General features: G+C 37.8%; 1 protein-coding gene across 3 annotated transcripts in view; it reads right to left on the bottom strand.

Moving 5' to 3' along the window:
* Nucleotides 1–16,878, bottom strand: part of LOC111144146 (cell adhesion molecule L1 like) — an 80,864-nt gene that overhangs the window by 52,561 nt on the left and 11,425 nt on the right. For 2 of the 3 annotated variants that reach the window (XM_022498307.1, XM_022498309.1), the window contains exons 4-7: nucleotides 7,968–8,090; nucleotides 6,703–6,873; nucleotides 5,706–5,753; nucleotides 3,839–3,959 (exon numbers count right to left, since the gene is read on the bottom strand). In XM_022498307.1, coding sequence (XP_022354015.1) covers nucleotides 3,839–3,959; nucleotides 5,706–5,753; nucleotides 6,703–6,873; nucleotides 7,968–8,090 — 463 coding nt within the window. The remainder of the gene's footprint in view (nucleotides 1–3,838; nucleotides 3,960–5,705; nucleotides 5,754–6,702; nucleotides 6,874–7,967; nucleotides 8,091–16,878) is intronic. The other variant, XM_022498308.1, reaches the window with a different exon arrangement.

Below are 16,878 nucleotides of genomic sequence, written 5' to 3'. Positions count from 1 at the left end.
TCCTTTGTAATTGTATATTCTTGGAATATGTGCTGGTAGCCAAATTAATATTAGTTACCTCATATTGTCTGTCATTTATCTCAGAATGTATTGATCAGGCAACAGTTAAAATAATCCCATTATCATGCAAAAACATACACTGGAGGTAAAGATGTAGGTCCTTTAGTTTACACACATTTACCCTCTTCCCCTCCTCCACTCAAGGCTCAAGTGCTTACCTGCCATTCAGATGCTAAACCATTACTTTGTATCTGCCCAGGCTGAGAGCACGGGGCACACTTCTGAGGGGAACAGCAATGATGCTCAGACGGGCAGCTGGGAGAGGATATTAGCTGTCGGCTTCCTGAGCACACCACCTAACAGGATGCAGAGCTCAAGTCTCTTAAGTGCTTGCTTTCCAGGCCATCTGTCAAAATGGCAGTTTGCCAAGTTAAAGCCTGCTCTGGACCTTGGTTCCTCCAAACTAGTTTTTCCATGAGTCCTGGCTTCAGTAGTGCAAGCATCTCACTTTCTGCAGGGTTTGTTTTTTTTTTTTTTGGCCAGTCCTCAAAAACTAGTCTAGTTCTATCTATCTCTTGAAAGAATAGAATAAAATGATTTTAAGTATCAGGTGAACATGAGACTTCATTTATCTAGGGACACATCTATCCCATTCCAAGGATGTCCAGTAATATTCTTGTCAAAATTTCTTTCTTTTCCCTTTTTTAAAAATTTAAGGTACATTTACTAACAGTATTTGAGCCGTGAGATTTTTTTTTAAAGATTTTATTTATTTATTTGACATAGAGAGAGAGAGAGAGAGAGAGAATGAGACCACAGGTAGGCAGAGAGAGGGGGGAAGCAGGCTCCTTGCAAAGCAGAGAGCCTGATGCAGGGCTCGATCCCAGGACCCTAAGATCATGACCTGAGTCAAAGGCAGAGGCTTAACCCACTGAGCCACCCAAGCTCCACAAGCCATGAGATTTTGAGGGGAAATATAGTGCTTAATCCCTTTTAATATACAAACTTACACTACCTCATAATCTCAAATTTTTGTTTCTCAAGGTCTTTGTCCAGCCAATTTTTGCTTGTATACTTCCTTACAGTTCCTACATTTTTTTTTTTAATATTGTATTTATTTATTTGACAGAGAGACACAGCGAGAGAGGGAACACAAGCAGGGGGAGTGAGAGAGGGAGAAGCAGGCTTCCCACCAAGCCGGGAGCCTGATGCGGGGCTTGATCCCAGAATCCTGGGATCATGACCTGAGCCGAAGGCAGACGCTTAACGACTGAGCCACCCAGGTGCCCCCAGTTCCTACATTTTTATAATGTAGCATCTTGCAATAGAATCACACCTAGCTTATGAATTTACAAAACAGAGAGGCGAGAGAGAGAAAAAACAGTGTGAGCCCAATGATCGCCGGAGGGAAGCGACCATATCTCCCTCTAATCCTAAAGCAGCTTTTCCGGGCTGAGAGTGAGTGTGAACTGGCATATGAACGTGTACTTTCCACTCACTGCCTCTTCTTACAAAGGAGATTCGCAGTGTCACTTTAACTGTTCAAAATTTCTGCCTTCTTCACAGATTCTGTAGAATTGAAACCTTGTTTAGTTTTTCCTGTTTTAATTAATAGTGTCAACATTTTCATTGTGACTAACCATTTACTGAAATATCTACCACAGGCCTCTTCCGATTGAGAAAACAACACCACGCCCTGTGGCCCCACCCTACCCCTTTCCCTTAACTGAACCGAACAGTTCATTTTGTTGAAATATAGGGAAACGCATTAAATTTAGAGGTAGTTTAAGGTCTGGAGGCAGAAAGAATGGAGTCCCAGCTCCACTTTATCCTGAGCTTGAAGACGTGAATTCCAGCCTCTGGGTTTCATTTACCTAAACTGCAAATGGGAATAATGGTAGCCCTGAAATGTGGTGAGGATAAAATGAACTAATGCAGGTAAAGCGCAAAACAGAGCACCTGATACATAATAAAGAGTATAATGTCCTCATTATAACGACTTGCTACTACAGAACACTAATGGTTTAAAAACTTCCTAGAAAACAAATTTGAAAACAAAATTGAAAAACTGTAACAATTTTACAATGTAAAATCTGAAGGAGAACCAGATAAAACAGATGATCCAACACAAACCCAATGTGAGTAAGACGAAGCCAGTTCAGAGGAAAACTCTTTGACAATACATCGGGAATCATCCTGAGGACACAGACATGTATGTCCATATTCTTTTTATATATTACTTCACGACACTGCATTTTCCAAAAAGCACATGAGAACATTTCTGTTATTTTGAAAATCCGTGCAGTTCCCAGCCAACTCAAGAGGTAAATTATAGCATTTATGGGAAATAAGAAAAAAAGAAAGAATTCCTGAAATGTTCACCCTGCCCAAAGCATCAACCAAGAATAGCGATGGATCCTGAAAGAACTAAGTTGCTACTGCTATAAACATCTATGAACAACAACAAGAGAGCCGGTGGTTCCCATCATGATTCACACTGAACCTGAGGCTTTCATCTTCTCACATAATAGAGAGACCAAACTTCTAGAACAGAGGCTGTGGGTCACAAGGCCTATCTAACTAGTTGACATCAAATACACTTCGGCAATCTCAAACACATAAGCTCACATACCATCCTCTTTTTTTTTTTTTTAAAGATTTATTTATTTATTATATGAGAGAGAATGCACACGTAGTGGGGAAGGGGCAGTGGGAGAGAGAGAGAAAGAGAACCCCAAGCTGACTTCTCCCTGAGCATAGAGCCCTACATGGGATTCAATCTCATGACCCTGAGATCATGACCTGAGCTGAAATCGCAAGTCAGACGCTGAACCAATTGAGCAACCCAGGTGCCCTGCAACCTGAAGTGTCTTTGCTGGATGGAAGAGACATTTGCAAAGCTTAGGGGTTGCAAAACCATTGACTCTTTTTCTTCAAAAACCAATTTAAAGTCACCCATTCAGAATATATGGTGAATTATGAATGACTACAATTTTTAAAAATTTCAAGTTCTACTTCACTAACCAGGTGCCCAGCCTAAAGAAGGCCTGAGCTTACATGCTAATTATGTAAACTCAGGCGCTGGGATGGTGGGATGTATTTTCCCAGTATTCCCAATGGTAGCCATGGACGTGTGGTGGTAAGCATAGAGGGAGGGTGGCAGGAAAAAGGCAACCTTTCGTGACTTGGAATTAAATAAGATGGCCCTTATCTGCATAAGCTTAGGATACTTATTCAACAAATGTAACAATTTTAAGAGATGACCCAGCAAAATGTCCTTAGGTATTTTTTGGAGGATTTGGAAGCACGCCCTGATTTTTCAGATACGAAAAAGTTAACTATATTATTGGGTGAAGTTCTCTAAAACTACATGGTCCAGACCTCCTTGTACGCAAAGGGCAACAGGATGAAATAAAAGATAAGCCTCTGAGGAAACTGAAAAGGAATCAGAGCTCATTGCATAACAAGAAGGAGGGGGACAAATGTGACAGCAGAGAGACAGAAATACAGCCACAATAGGAAGAGGCTGACAACTAAAAACCTCGAGCTCTAAGGATGGCATCTCCCCACCAACTTAGGTGAGGAGAATGTTGTCATTGTCACCTCCATTAACACTATCACAAACTGACAGAACAATCTAATTATAAATCAATCCCAGTCACAGCCTGAAATCTGTAGAGTGAAGTGCAAATTGCTTCCTCCAGAAATGTAGTAACAGATTTTTTTTTTTTTTAAGAAATCATTTAAAAATGTGTATCTAGGATTAACTGCTTAACTGAAGCATTATTCTTCACAGAAATGGATGGACAAAGTCAGGAACAGGGGTCAAGTTACTCACAGGCCTTCCGCAAAACACTCCAGGAGCAGGGTGTCCCCTTTGAGGATGGTAACTGACGATTCGCTACCACGTTCAGGAGGAGGCAACAGCAGTCTGGGGTTCCTCTGCTTGATCGAATTGGCTATAACACAGAAAAGAAAAATCACATACTTCTTCCAGACTAAAAGCGTTAAAATCCTGTGGCACTAAATCTTCCTCAAAACATACTGACATACATATACCTAGCTGTTACCTATGTATACATACATAGACACACTTTTAATATATCATCATTTATACAGACTCATTCCTACCCTGAAGCTTGGTTTGTCTCTCAGATGCATTAACTTAGTGGAGTCCCAAGTTTCAAGAAGGTTGTGATTGAAACCACATCTTTAAATTCCAGAAGTTCAAGATAATTAGTTCCTTGAAGAAAGCCCTTAAACGTTAACTGATAGTCTATGATTTTATATTGCATACTTTAATCATACCTGGTCATGTTTGATGGCTGTGTATTTTTATTTAGTTTAATGTACCTAAGTCTTTGGTAAGATTCTTGTTGTAAGACCACTCCCTAGGCCTTGCTCCTAGAAATTCTGATTCTGGAAGTCTGTGGTGAAACCCACGCATCCATGAAGTCACCCAGCTCTTTAAGGTGACTCTGTTTACAGTCTTAGCCCCTCAAAGAGAACACTGTTGTAGGGAATGATTAGCAAGCACTCTAACTACATATGGGATCATTCCATTTGTCACTTCTAAAGAGTACTTTGCAAACACAATGACAAATGAGGACTACCATTTTCAATGTAAATTTTAAAAGCATTTCCAAATGTTCGCAGAAATCCACCCCCCCATCCAATGTCAGTGTGATTTGACACGATGTGGAAAGTGTAAACAGCTGACATTCAGAGTAAGAAATGAAGGGCACTGGTAGCAGTGTTTACAGGTGACAGCTTCCTTACACGTGTTTATTGAAAAATAGCTTTTGAACGTTCTATGTAATTATTTTTCACTGAGTGAAACAATATACACTGAGTGATACAATATACATGACTGGGTTATCAACCTCTATGATAATGAAGGTGGGGACGTATACTTAATCAGTCCGCCGTCAAACTGAGGGTGCCCCAAAAAGAGCCCTCATTCAGACCTTCTGGTGTTGCCAGTGTACCAGATATCTAGTCAAAGCCCATGGTTCCAATGGTATAAAGAACATGTGCTGCATTCAAGTAAAGGATTCTTCTCATTGTGGAGAACTAGTTTACTACAGAATTCAGGTTTACTCAAGAATCTTCCATAAAACACTAGTTCTAGTAGATGTTCTGTGGCGGGGGGAGGGGGATGAAATATTTCACAGACAAATGAGTTTGGAAAATGTTGCAGACTGTATCCTTTCTCAGAGTTACAATGGACAGTCCCATGTTAAAATAAGTATTCTGAGAAGTCTTATTCAAAAAATAACCATTTGACTTTCTTAAGTCTAGTGTTTCTCTACTTCTATTGATTCTCAACCATTTCTTTTTCCTTTCCACACGTAACAGCTATCAATCAAAATGTCACTAACCATGGCAGACATTTTGGGAGAGGCAAAATAATTACCCCATTAAAAATTATACACATATATATATGCGAGTGTATGTGTATTTGTCTATATGAATTATATTATATATATATTTATAAAGTGATGAATTTATAAATATCACTCTTTGGTACATATTTAAGGAAGGAGGAGGTATTAGAAAGCTCTATGCTCAGGGGTTTCCTTTATAAAAATATTAGTATTTTAATATACTCATGAAGATACTAAAGGAAAAATTTGTATTCTGAGATGACAGTGAGCTACAAAAGGCAAAAATAAATGCCAACACTCTTCATGTGATCGACTTACCCTTGGAACCAATTTCTGTGGATGAACTTGAGTCATTAGCATGCCTTACTGAAATAAAAAAAAAATGAAAGAAAAAACTCACAAACATAATGGTAGATGCTGATATCAATAATGAATGAAAAGTCATAGTTTTCTCTTAGAAAGATTACAAAATGAGATATAACCATGCTTCACTAGAACATCATTTTTGGGGATATATTAGGTAAAAAAATTATGATGAGCTCAAACTTGAACTACCACAGATGAATCCAGGTCGTGTGGACACAAATTACAGCTCTGTTATAGAGAATGGAGGTTGCCAACAGGGATGTTATAGTGAAGTCCTGGCACAGTGTATCTACATGTAATAATGGAAAAAAACATGAATCAAATTAGACAATGGAATGGTAATGCCAAGTTGCGACTCTACGAGAGCCAATTATTCAGTCAGTGAACTGTCAGGGATTATCTCTGCCCTTTGAATCTTACGGTTCTTTCTCCCACTAATGACTTTTTCCCAATTGGGAACCCAGACTGGCATTGGCAGAATCAAGGAGGGAAGAGAAGCAATTCACATAACTTTGCCAGTTTGGGAAGGACAACAACGCTGGATGTGATAAAAATGATAATATTCATTCTTTTTATTTTTGACTCTTGTTTTCTTCCACATTTGTGGCCTGCTGGTTATTCAAGATCACAATGCATCAAAGCCTGAGACTTGCTTCAGAAACCTTGGAATATTGCTGTGTATTTTACCCACTGCCAAGACCAGATCCCGCAGACGTCAAATGAAATATACTCGTACTGTGAATTGAGATTTGATTTTCTGGCTCCGAGAGACAGAGCTACTGTAGATGTGCAGCTGCAGATGTCTCTTTCATCTGGATGAAGTCTCTAGAGTTGAACTAAACAATGGCGGAAAATATCAACCCAGCTTTAACCGGCTTCAGCCAGAATGACGTTACAGGCACATTTGTATTCAGCATTCACGATGGAACGATAAATTATTTAGACTTACAACTGTTAACTGTTAGTTTCATTGGCATTTTCTGCACAATAGTCCTCAATCTTGGAAATGCAGCAAAGCAACAGTAATCATTCCGACTGTCTTTTTCTTCCACATTCGCAAAGTACAGATCTCCCTTTTGACTCATGTATACTCTTTCATCTTGTTCGATGTGTTCTAATTCTGGAAAGAAACATCTTGTCATTAATAGAGGCAACTATCTTTTATTGTGCCTTATCCCCCTCCTTCATTTTCCTTTCTTTCCTATTATTTCATTTTGTTTTCTTTTTCATGCTTGCTCTTTCTATTCCTCACAAGTCTAGTCTTACAATAAGAACAGTGAGAGAGAAGTAAAAACAAACAAACAAACAAACAAAAACCTGGGAGCATGTTTTCCACCATTAACCAAAGAGGCCCACTGGTGGACAACCAGTCTGTACATTCTACCTCTCTTTACCATCTAAGCCTCTACTTTTGCACTGGCTTATCTGAAACTGGCTTATCTGAAAACTGGTCCAATTGGTCCAAGCAGATCTCCCCAAAAGTTGTGTCTGAGAGCGATATTAATCTATCTTTCCTGAATACAGTCTGGAATGTTCTAGGGTGACTGGACTCTGGAATGTTTGCCTGTGGCTAAGAATAGTTTCTTTCACTTTCTTCCAAGTACTGTAGAAATATTATCATTTTTCTCTAGGGACCACAATGAGAAAACACTTAGGGCAAGTAGTGAAGGCATATGCCAGAAGGACTTTACAAGAAGCTGGAATTTCAACTCGAGTGTTAATACAATTTTTTTTGGCAAATTAAACACTAAGGTTGATACTAATTTTTCTGTGGTCATATGTAGTGAGTAGAACATTATTAAAATAGAAATATAAAGCTAGCAACACAAACCCAAGCCATCCTCAACTTTGACACGGATATTCCAAAGGTAATGTTCCAAAGATAACTAAGTTGTTTGGAATATAAAAAGTATTTTCTTCATTGACATATGTTACCATTTCAATAGCTTCTACTCTTTCAGATATGATAAAATCAAGATAAATATTTAGGGGCTTTCTAGGGTTTTCACCTATATCCTTAATAGAATAGTTAAAACTTGGAATACACTATATAGATGGATATAATTTTTTAAATCTATTTCATTCCATAATGATAATTTTTCCCCCTTTTCCCCACATTGATAATCTTAGATTATTTTTAATCTGTGTTTCCCTATGTTATTGGACATGATGCATGAGATTAAAATCCAAAGGATGAAACAGAATGTTACTTACCAATATTCATCCAGTAAATGTGTAAAGGTGGGAGGCCTTTGGGAGGGTTGCATGGGAGGACAATTGGATCTCCCTCCTCCACTTCAAGAGGGTCAATTTTTTCTTTTGGGAATTTTGGAACATCTAGTATAAAAAAAATCATTTAAGACATTATTTTAAAATTAACTTTTAATGTTACAAGAAATATATTAAAACCTTCTTTTTAAAAAATAGAGTATTTTTAACAAATTCAATACCCCAAATCTTGGCTCTCATCTCTCCCCTGCAGAACAAAATACTGTTAAGAATCTGGGGTGCAATTATATAACTTTAAAAATTCTCCTACATTTTACAAGTGTGGACAACAAATATTTTTGCTATGTGACATGGACTGGCAACAATAGACCTGTGCATGTTTCTCTGCACAAAGATACAAGTTCTGAGCTACAGGATTCACTGAGTTTAAATTCTGATAGATATCGTACTTTTTTTCTTCAAACACTGTGATTTATTTTCTAGGCAGATACATATCCTCTGTCTCTGGCTTTATTGTGAAGCCCTTGAATGTGATGGGCAAACATTCCATTCAAAGTTTAACCAAACTAAATTAAAAATTCAAAGACCACATTAGAAAAATGTTACAAATAACAATGAATAGAGAAACATGACCACTTTAAGTTGCTAGGAGAAACTTCCACACTGGAATCACTCCCAGAAAATGAAATTTCAAATGAAATGGAATTGATGTAGGAAAGTAGACTTTGCAATATTTTAACATATTCCTTCTTTCCCATGCTGGAGACGCTTTCCTAAAAGAGCAACACAATTACAATGGGAATAAAAGTCACAACTACGTAGAATTGGAAATCCAACACGAATGTGTGATTATTTTTACGAAATTATTTACAAGATAGTTTTAAGAATGTTCAAAATGTATTCTGCTTGAACACTATATTGATATGTTTAGATATTAATAGGGGACTTTGAATGATAAAATTATTCAGGCTCTTACTAAAGACAAGGACCTTAAGAAGGTATTTATAATATTGCTGGCTTGATGGAACATATTAGAGGGTATTCCATCTCTGTATTGCATTCTTAAATGGTGATTCACAATAGATTATCACTATTCTTGGAAGTCTAAAGATTTACTCATTGATTATAAAGTTCTTCTTGAGAAGCTTTGTGCATTTCCTAGGTATTTGTTCTCTTGCCCGTCAACCCTGACCCCAACTCGTGAGTGGTTGAAGGAATTTGCTGACATTTCTCTTATTGATGCACCAGCTAGTCACAATGAATTACTTTTTGTCTAAATTCAAGGACCTTTCAAGGCTTAGCACCGCAGGGGCAGTGGGTTATATGCAGCGCCTTTGCCAATTTGGAAAGCAGGCTTGAGCCATGTGACAATCCTCAATTCCCTCTTGCTCAACTCATTGTAGCAGATTTCTCTTGGCAAGGCTGGAGACGTATTTGAAATGGCAACTATCTTGGAATCAAGCTTTTGCTCTAGGTAGCATGAAATTTCCACCAAAAGACAGGAAAGCATGTTTAGGGCATTCGTTATGGTAAGATCTTGTAGATAAAATATCAATGCCACCTCTTTGGTAATGCCTTAACTTTGAGAGCAAATGCTATACAAGTCATTTTGTAGAAAGTATACCTAATGCAAGTAATATGTAGAACCTTATAAAACAATTATATGCCCAAAGCTCCAAATTCAAACACTTGTTTAGTGTAACTTGCTACAGTTGAAGCCCTGTGTTCTTTGGTATTGAAGTTAATGGTGCTACTGGATAGCTATTGAATTTGTTCATACTCAGATAAAAGGGGCAACAGAGGAAGAGAAACACAGACAATGGAAAGAGCCTGTAATCCTGTTTGATAACAAGCAAACTTTATAATGCCTTACAGGAATACACAGTTCCCTGGGTGATATCTATTGTAAAGTAGCTAATTAATAAGATATATAAAGCCTTAATTGGAGAGCTGCCCCCTCAGAGTATTCAGAAAAATCTAACAATTCGAACAGATAGTACTGCCCATGAAGCACTAACATCCATGCATTAATTAAATCTAGATTATAAAATTCTAATTCCAAAGATGTAAATATGTAATTCAAGTGGCTTCTAAGGCATCAATAATAAAAATAAATAAAATAAAATTTATAAGTCTATCAAACCCTTTATGACATACCATAAATTTTCAGAATAGTTTTAGACCAAAGATGAAATGAAATTCAGGAAACAGGGGAAGAATATTTATATATTTAATAATTTAAGGTCTGAGAATAGGTATTATAAAAGCATTAATTTGTATTTTTTTATGGTCTTCTTCTTTATCTTTGAAACTATTTAGCAAGTCTGATTCCATGTAGAAAGAGAATAATTTTAATGGCTACAGATAAATGTGGAATTTAATTACTGTAAGTTAACAGCAGGCATGAATTTTACCTTGATTCAAATAAAGAAATGACTCCATTTAAAAATAACTCCAACCAACGACTTCAGTTAATTGTGTTTCTCTGGTGATAAACATTAGCATTGTTGAGTTTGGACAGATAAAATACTTTTAAAAGTAAATTGTAGGGGCACCTGGGTGTCTCAGTGGGTTAAAGCCTCTGCCTTTGGCTCAGGTCATGATCCCAGGTCCTGGGATCGAGCCCCGCATGGTTAAGGTTAAAGCCTCTGCCTTCGGCTCAGGTCATGATCCCAGGGTCCTGGGATCGAGCCCCGCATGGGACTCTCTGCTCAGTAGGGAGCCTACTTCCCCCTCTCTCTCTGCCTGCTTGTGATCTCTGTCTGTCAAATAAATAAATAAAATCATTTTTTTAAAAAAAGTGAATTTTAAACAATCATTTTTCTTCTGTGTAAGGCAACTAACATTGCTTTAACTTGCCAACATATTTTAAATGAGTTCTCCATCAACAGCAAAAACACGATCATTTAATTACGTTTCACTAACAATGGACTTGACCATGAATGGCCTTTCCACCAAAGAATCAGAATGTACTTGTTCATCAGCATCTACCTAAGCAGAAATTTAAGAATCTTTGGAAATCCCATAATGACCGCGTCTAGATGAAGTCAACTTCCTTTATATATAATGTCCCTCCCAGTCTATCTATCAGGAAATCAAGCAGTTGATAGCACCCATCTTTGTTTACTATTCTCCAATAGGCTTGCACAGTTCTTATTCAGTGTTGCAGACAAATTTCTAGTTATAACTCCAGTGGCACAGGTTCCTAAAACCTAGCCAGAATCTAGTATGAAAAAACTCTTCTAGAAACTAGACAGATGGACAGCAGTCTTCTTACTGGAATTATCAATATAAAGCAAACCAGCGAATACAAACTTTCTAGGATCTCTACAAGTTCAAATGGTGACAATGAATTTTGAAACTCACCCTTTCAATTCTCTCAACCTAATATACTGAAAAAGTAACATCTTGGTCCTTGACATATAGATGACTTAAAAAAAAATTTTTGTATTTATAGGATAGTATAAACTGGGTTTGGGCACTAAAACTAACTGGCTATGTAGCTTCAGACCAGTATTTTCACCCTTCTGTGCCCCCATTTACTTTTCTTTGGGATCCCAGAGTCCTTTGAAATCATTTCTCTAGGCTCCTCAGAAGTCTCACTAGATTAGGAGTTTCTTAAGGGCAATGGTATTATAAAACATAAGTTGTATGGTCTTACCACACCAACATGCTTAATAATAAAAGTAATAATGAAATAGCACCAGGATAATTAAACTAAACCAGGATAATACAAACTTTGCTAACTAAACCACTTAAATGACAAAGGAACAGGTGACTTAACTACTACGAAGTTATGTAACTCTACAATTTTTTTCCCTTAAACTCAAGAAATCACATCAAGTATTCTTACACTCCTGTCTTCCCATGAGTCTGATACTTGATGGCCAAGGTATTTCCAACAAAAATGTACAATGTATTTCAGCTCATCTAGAGGACGTGTTACCTGAATGATAAATGATGCACTGCCGGCGTCCAGGTTATACACATCAACCCTGTAGTCAGCTGTTTGGGGTTGGACCCTGGCTTCCACTTACAGTGTGATCTGAACCTGTTACTTAATGTGCTTCTGTTTCCTCACTCGAACTGTAATTGACACCTCATTTACTGATTTGTGTCAAAGTTTAAGTAAATCGTTTTATATAAGTCAATTAAATAGCGTGGGGCACTTAAAAAATCACTCAATATATGTTGGCTATTAGTCAAGTATTTTCACTCCGCACAGTACACCCAGGCACACTGTATGAGAGGAGATGCGCAAAGAGGCATAGAGCTTTCTTTTGCTGTGTCCTCTGATTTTCCCTGTAGCCTACATTGTAACAACTCTGTAATTTTATGCAAATATTTGCAATTAGCTTTTACAGAGGAGGTAGGGAGGGGACCAGAGGGTAGAAACGGTATGCATTTCATGTAGAACCTATGGTTTAATGATACTCCCCCACATTACTGGGCAAAACTTCTTATGCCATAGAACTTTATCTACCTTGACTTATCTCTCTATTCACAGGACTGGACTGATGAGCTTTTTGAGATTCTTACATTTCTATTGAATGTGTTTGGCAAATTGCATACAGTCTGACATGATGATCATGAATGTATGCCACTGAGCTCACATGCTGTATCATCCCCAAGTCTAGTTTCCATCCATAAAGAAATTTAATTGATTCCCATTTCCTATAGAGTAACCCATTAATCCATTTAGGACTACTGAGAAATAACATTGCCTTTCAGTCTATGAGCTTGTAATGAATTCACGCTAAGGAAGGATACCCAATCCAGCCCATTTCATTCTAGTCGTTCACACAATCTGATAGACGAGAGGAAAATCCTCGGTCTTAATTAAACCTGTAAAACTCGAAGTTGCACTCTCAACTTAACAAATTGATCTTTTTTAGTTGGTTTGCATAGATCAGTAAAAGAAATTAGCATACACTACCAGACCCTGCTTTTGCTACCCTACCCCTCCCAAATCTGAGCAGTAAATAGCCAAAGTGTGTCTTAAGGAAATTGTCCTCAGGAATCTGAGGAAGCTATACAAATGTAGAACCCAGCAGACCAGAAATTCTAATTGGTTTCCATTAAAACAGTATATAGAGGATTGCATCTTCAAGCCTGCCATTTCCTAGATTATTTTAATAGTGTGTGGAAATTGCTTTAGTACTCGTATTCATTCTTTTATTCTTTAGCCTATGAAACAATAAATCAGTCACTGGTAATATGCATTCAAGCAGCATCTAGAAGCATGCAAAGAAGGAAGAATAGCATAGCATGACATCTTTTACCATTTCCAAGCATCCCAATTAGTACACGACAACCAAGACTCCCCAAATAGTATATAAATAAATGCTTCAAAAACTCCAGAAAATTTGCATGTAACAGCACTATTTGTAATAGCCAAAAGTTGGAAACAATCCAAATGGACATCAACTGGTGAAAGGATAAACAAATAGTGGTACATCCTTACAATATAATGTTATTCAGCCATAAGAAGGAGCAAACTACTAATATATGCTAAAACGAGAATAAATCACAAAAACACGCTAGGTAGAAGGAGCTAGATGGAAAAAATCATGTATGGTATGACTGCATTTATATGAAATGTTCAGAAAAAAAAATTTACTGAGGCAGAAAGCAGACTAATGACTAACTAGAGCTAGGGGTGGGAAGAGAGACGGGCATAAGGAGTCTTTGGGGGAATGATGAAAATGTTCTAGTATTAGATTATGATGATGTACAAAAAATTTATTTTAAAAATTCACTCATTTTGCACTCAAAACTGATAAAATTTATGAGATATAAATGATGTCCCAAAAGTTGTTTTAAAAAATCAGAAAGGGGGGTTGGTGCCTGGGTGGCTCAGTTGGGTAAGCATCTGCTTTGGGCTTGGGTCATGACCCCAACATCTTGGGATCAGGCCCCACATTAGGCTCCTTGCTCAGCGGGGAGTTTGCTTCTCCCTCTTCCTCTGCTGCTCCCCCTGCTTGTGCTCTCTTGCTCACACACACGCTCTCTCAAATAAATACATAAAATATTTGAAAAAAAAAATCATTAAGAGGCCACCTGGGTGGCTCCGTTGGTTAAGCATCTACCTTTGGCTCAGGTCATGATCTCAGGGTTCTGGGATCAAGCCCATATTGGGCTCGCTGCTCAGCAGAAAGTCTGCTTCTCCCTCTCCCTCTGCCCTTCCCCTCTACTTGTGCTCTCTCTCTTTCTCAAATAAATAAATAAAATCTTTAACTAAACAAAAATAAATTTTTAAAAAGTCAGAAAGAAAAATCACTAGAGGCTGAGACAGAGGAGGGGTGCTAATTGGAAAAGGCTGATCTGAATGGCAGGCAGTACTGAAATAGCCCACACAGAATCATGTATATCATCATTTTAACTCTGCTGGTGGTTGTCAAAATCAAGGCTAGAAAGAATCTTACCTTCTCCCCTAACTCACTAACCACATTCATAGGATAGAAATTTCTTGAGGACAGTTTTTGTTTTGTTCACTACTAGCTCTCAAACTACTAGAAAAGTGGCTGGCACATGAGGGGAGCTTAATAAAGATGTGTTGAATAATTCACTGACTAACTCTCCAAGCCATATTGTGGAAAATCCATTTAGTTAAATGATTTTTTCCATGTTTGAAAACAGTGCATTGTGTTTGTTTGGTTGGTTTTTCTTTTACTCTTTCGTTCCCTAGCAAACTCAACTGCACTGTTACTGAAAGCAGAAAACTGAACAAGGGGTATAAAGGTTTCTGTTTGTAGAGAGTAATAATGGGATTTGCAGTCACTGCCCGCATGTGAAAACTTAGGTGGCTAAAGCCTTTAAGCTTAGTCTAATGAAAACTTCAAGAAACTAGATGAAACTCTGAAATTCAAATCACAAAGTTTCCTTCGATATAGTAGAAGAATTGACTCTCTACACTCTATAGCTTAAGAAAAGAATCAATTGATATAGATTGTAGAAAGCTTTAAATGGTCCCTGATTTATAAACCCCTAAGAATTGGGGTAGCAATCCTATTCAACATAGAAATGATTGCAGAAAGCTGTTAGACAATGGAGTAATTTCAGGAGAGACTGGAAATGATGCATAAGAAACCTAATTTATTTTGCTCTTTTCTACAGCAGTGGAAAAACAGGGTAATTACCCACTACATAGCTCACATGTGACTCTCATCTCTTCACTGCAATACGAGCAGATTCAGGCCAGAATTATCCTCACATTGTTCACCCCATCACTTGGTCTGCTTAGATAATGAGAAAAAATATTTTTTAAAACCCTTTAATTGCAGAATCTTATACTAATACGTGCCATTGGCTTCTCTGCAACAGATCTAGCTACTGCCTTTGCCTTTGTGTATCCATAGCAACCATCAGAGCTCAGGTTAGGGATCACGCTGATGCCTTGCCTTCTACAACAGATTTTTAATGCCTCTCTCGTACACGTATCTTTTTTCAGTTAGTTCAGTTAATTAGATAGTCAGATTATATGGTTATAGTTAGACTATAATATATAATTTTATAATATAAACTAAAATATGACTATAGTTATATACTTAGAGACCATATATCTGTCTAGTTTTATGATCACAACCACAAATATCATGGTAATACTTTCTGATCCAGAACTCATGAACATCTATTTTTTTTTAAAGATTTTATTTATTTATCTGAGGGAGAATGAGTGAGAGAGAGCATGAGAGAGGAGAAGGTCAGAGGGAGAAGCAGACTCCCCAAGGAGCTGGGAGCCCAATGCGGGACTCGATCCTGGGAATCTGGGATCATGACCTGAGCCGAAGGCAGTTGCTTAACCAACTGAGCCACCCAGGCACCCTATTTTTTTAATATTTTATTTATTTATTTGACAGAGAGATAGAGAGCACAAGTAGGCAGAGTGGCAGGCAGAGGGAGAGGGGGAAGCAGGCTCTCCGATGACTAGGGAGCCCTACCTGGGGTTCAATCCCAGGACCCTGGAATCATGACCTGAGCTGAAGGCAGCTGCTTAATCGACTGAGCTACGCAGGCACCCCATGAACATCTCCTATTGAATGTTACTTCAAACCTAAACTCCTGAGGCCAGTTTCCAAGTTTACTGACAGTACTTTGTCCATTACTATGCTATAACACTTTACTTAATAACCCAGTATATCTAATTCAAATAAACATGCTACTTATTATTTATGTTCCTATAGAAAAAAAAAAAGAAACAAAGAAATATAACTAACACTCTTTTATCCACCACCCATCATACAAAAAAGACCTTTACCTTTCTGTCTGCTCCCCCATTCCCTTTGAGGTAACTACGATCCTGAGTTTTGTTTTCAACATTCTCTTGTTTCTCATTATAATTTTACCACATACAGCCATACCCCTAAATAATATTTTATCCTTACATGTCTTGAACTTAAACATATATATTTTTTAAAGATTTTATTTATTTATTTGAAAGACAGAGATCACAAGTAGACAGAGAGGCAGGCAGAGAGAGGAAGGGAAGCAGGCCCCCGCTGAGCGAGAGCCTGATGTGGGGCTCAATCCCAGGACTCTAGGATCATGACCTGAGCCGAAGGCAGAGGCTTTAACCCACTGTGCCACCCAGGCACCCCTATGTTGAACTTATATTAATAAAATCATACTGTATGTATTCCAAGATTTGCTTTCATTGTTCAACATATTCCTAAGATGCATCAATTGTCACTGCTGAACAGTATTTTTGTATGACTATACCACAATAAATTTATCCAGTCTTATCATCGGTAGACTCATGTTTTTTCCAGTTTATTCTTAATTCAAGCAATGGTACCACAAATAGTCCCAATGGACACAGAGGAGTGGTACCCACATCTGATGAAGGAAATGGAATAGCAGGGTTACGGGTGAGAGCATCTTCAATTAAGGAGGCAGT

The sequence above is a fragment of the Enhydra lutris genome, unplaced genomic scaffold (assembly GCF_002288905.1).
Source record: "Enhydra lutris kenyoni isolate GAN:26980312 unplaced genomic scaffold, ASM228890v2 scaffoldscaffold10, whole genome shotgun sequence".
In the NCBI taxonomy this organism is placed as follows: domain Eukaryota; kingdom Metazoa; phylum Chordata; class Mammalia; order Carnivora; family Mustelidae; genus Enhydra; species Enhydra lutris.
Note: the sequence above shows the minus strand (reverse complement) of the source record. Positions and strands in the feature narration are given on the sequence as shown.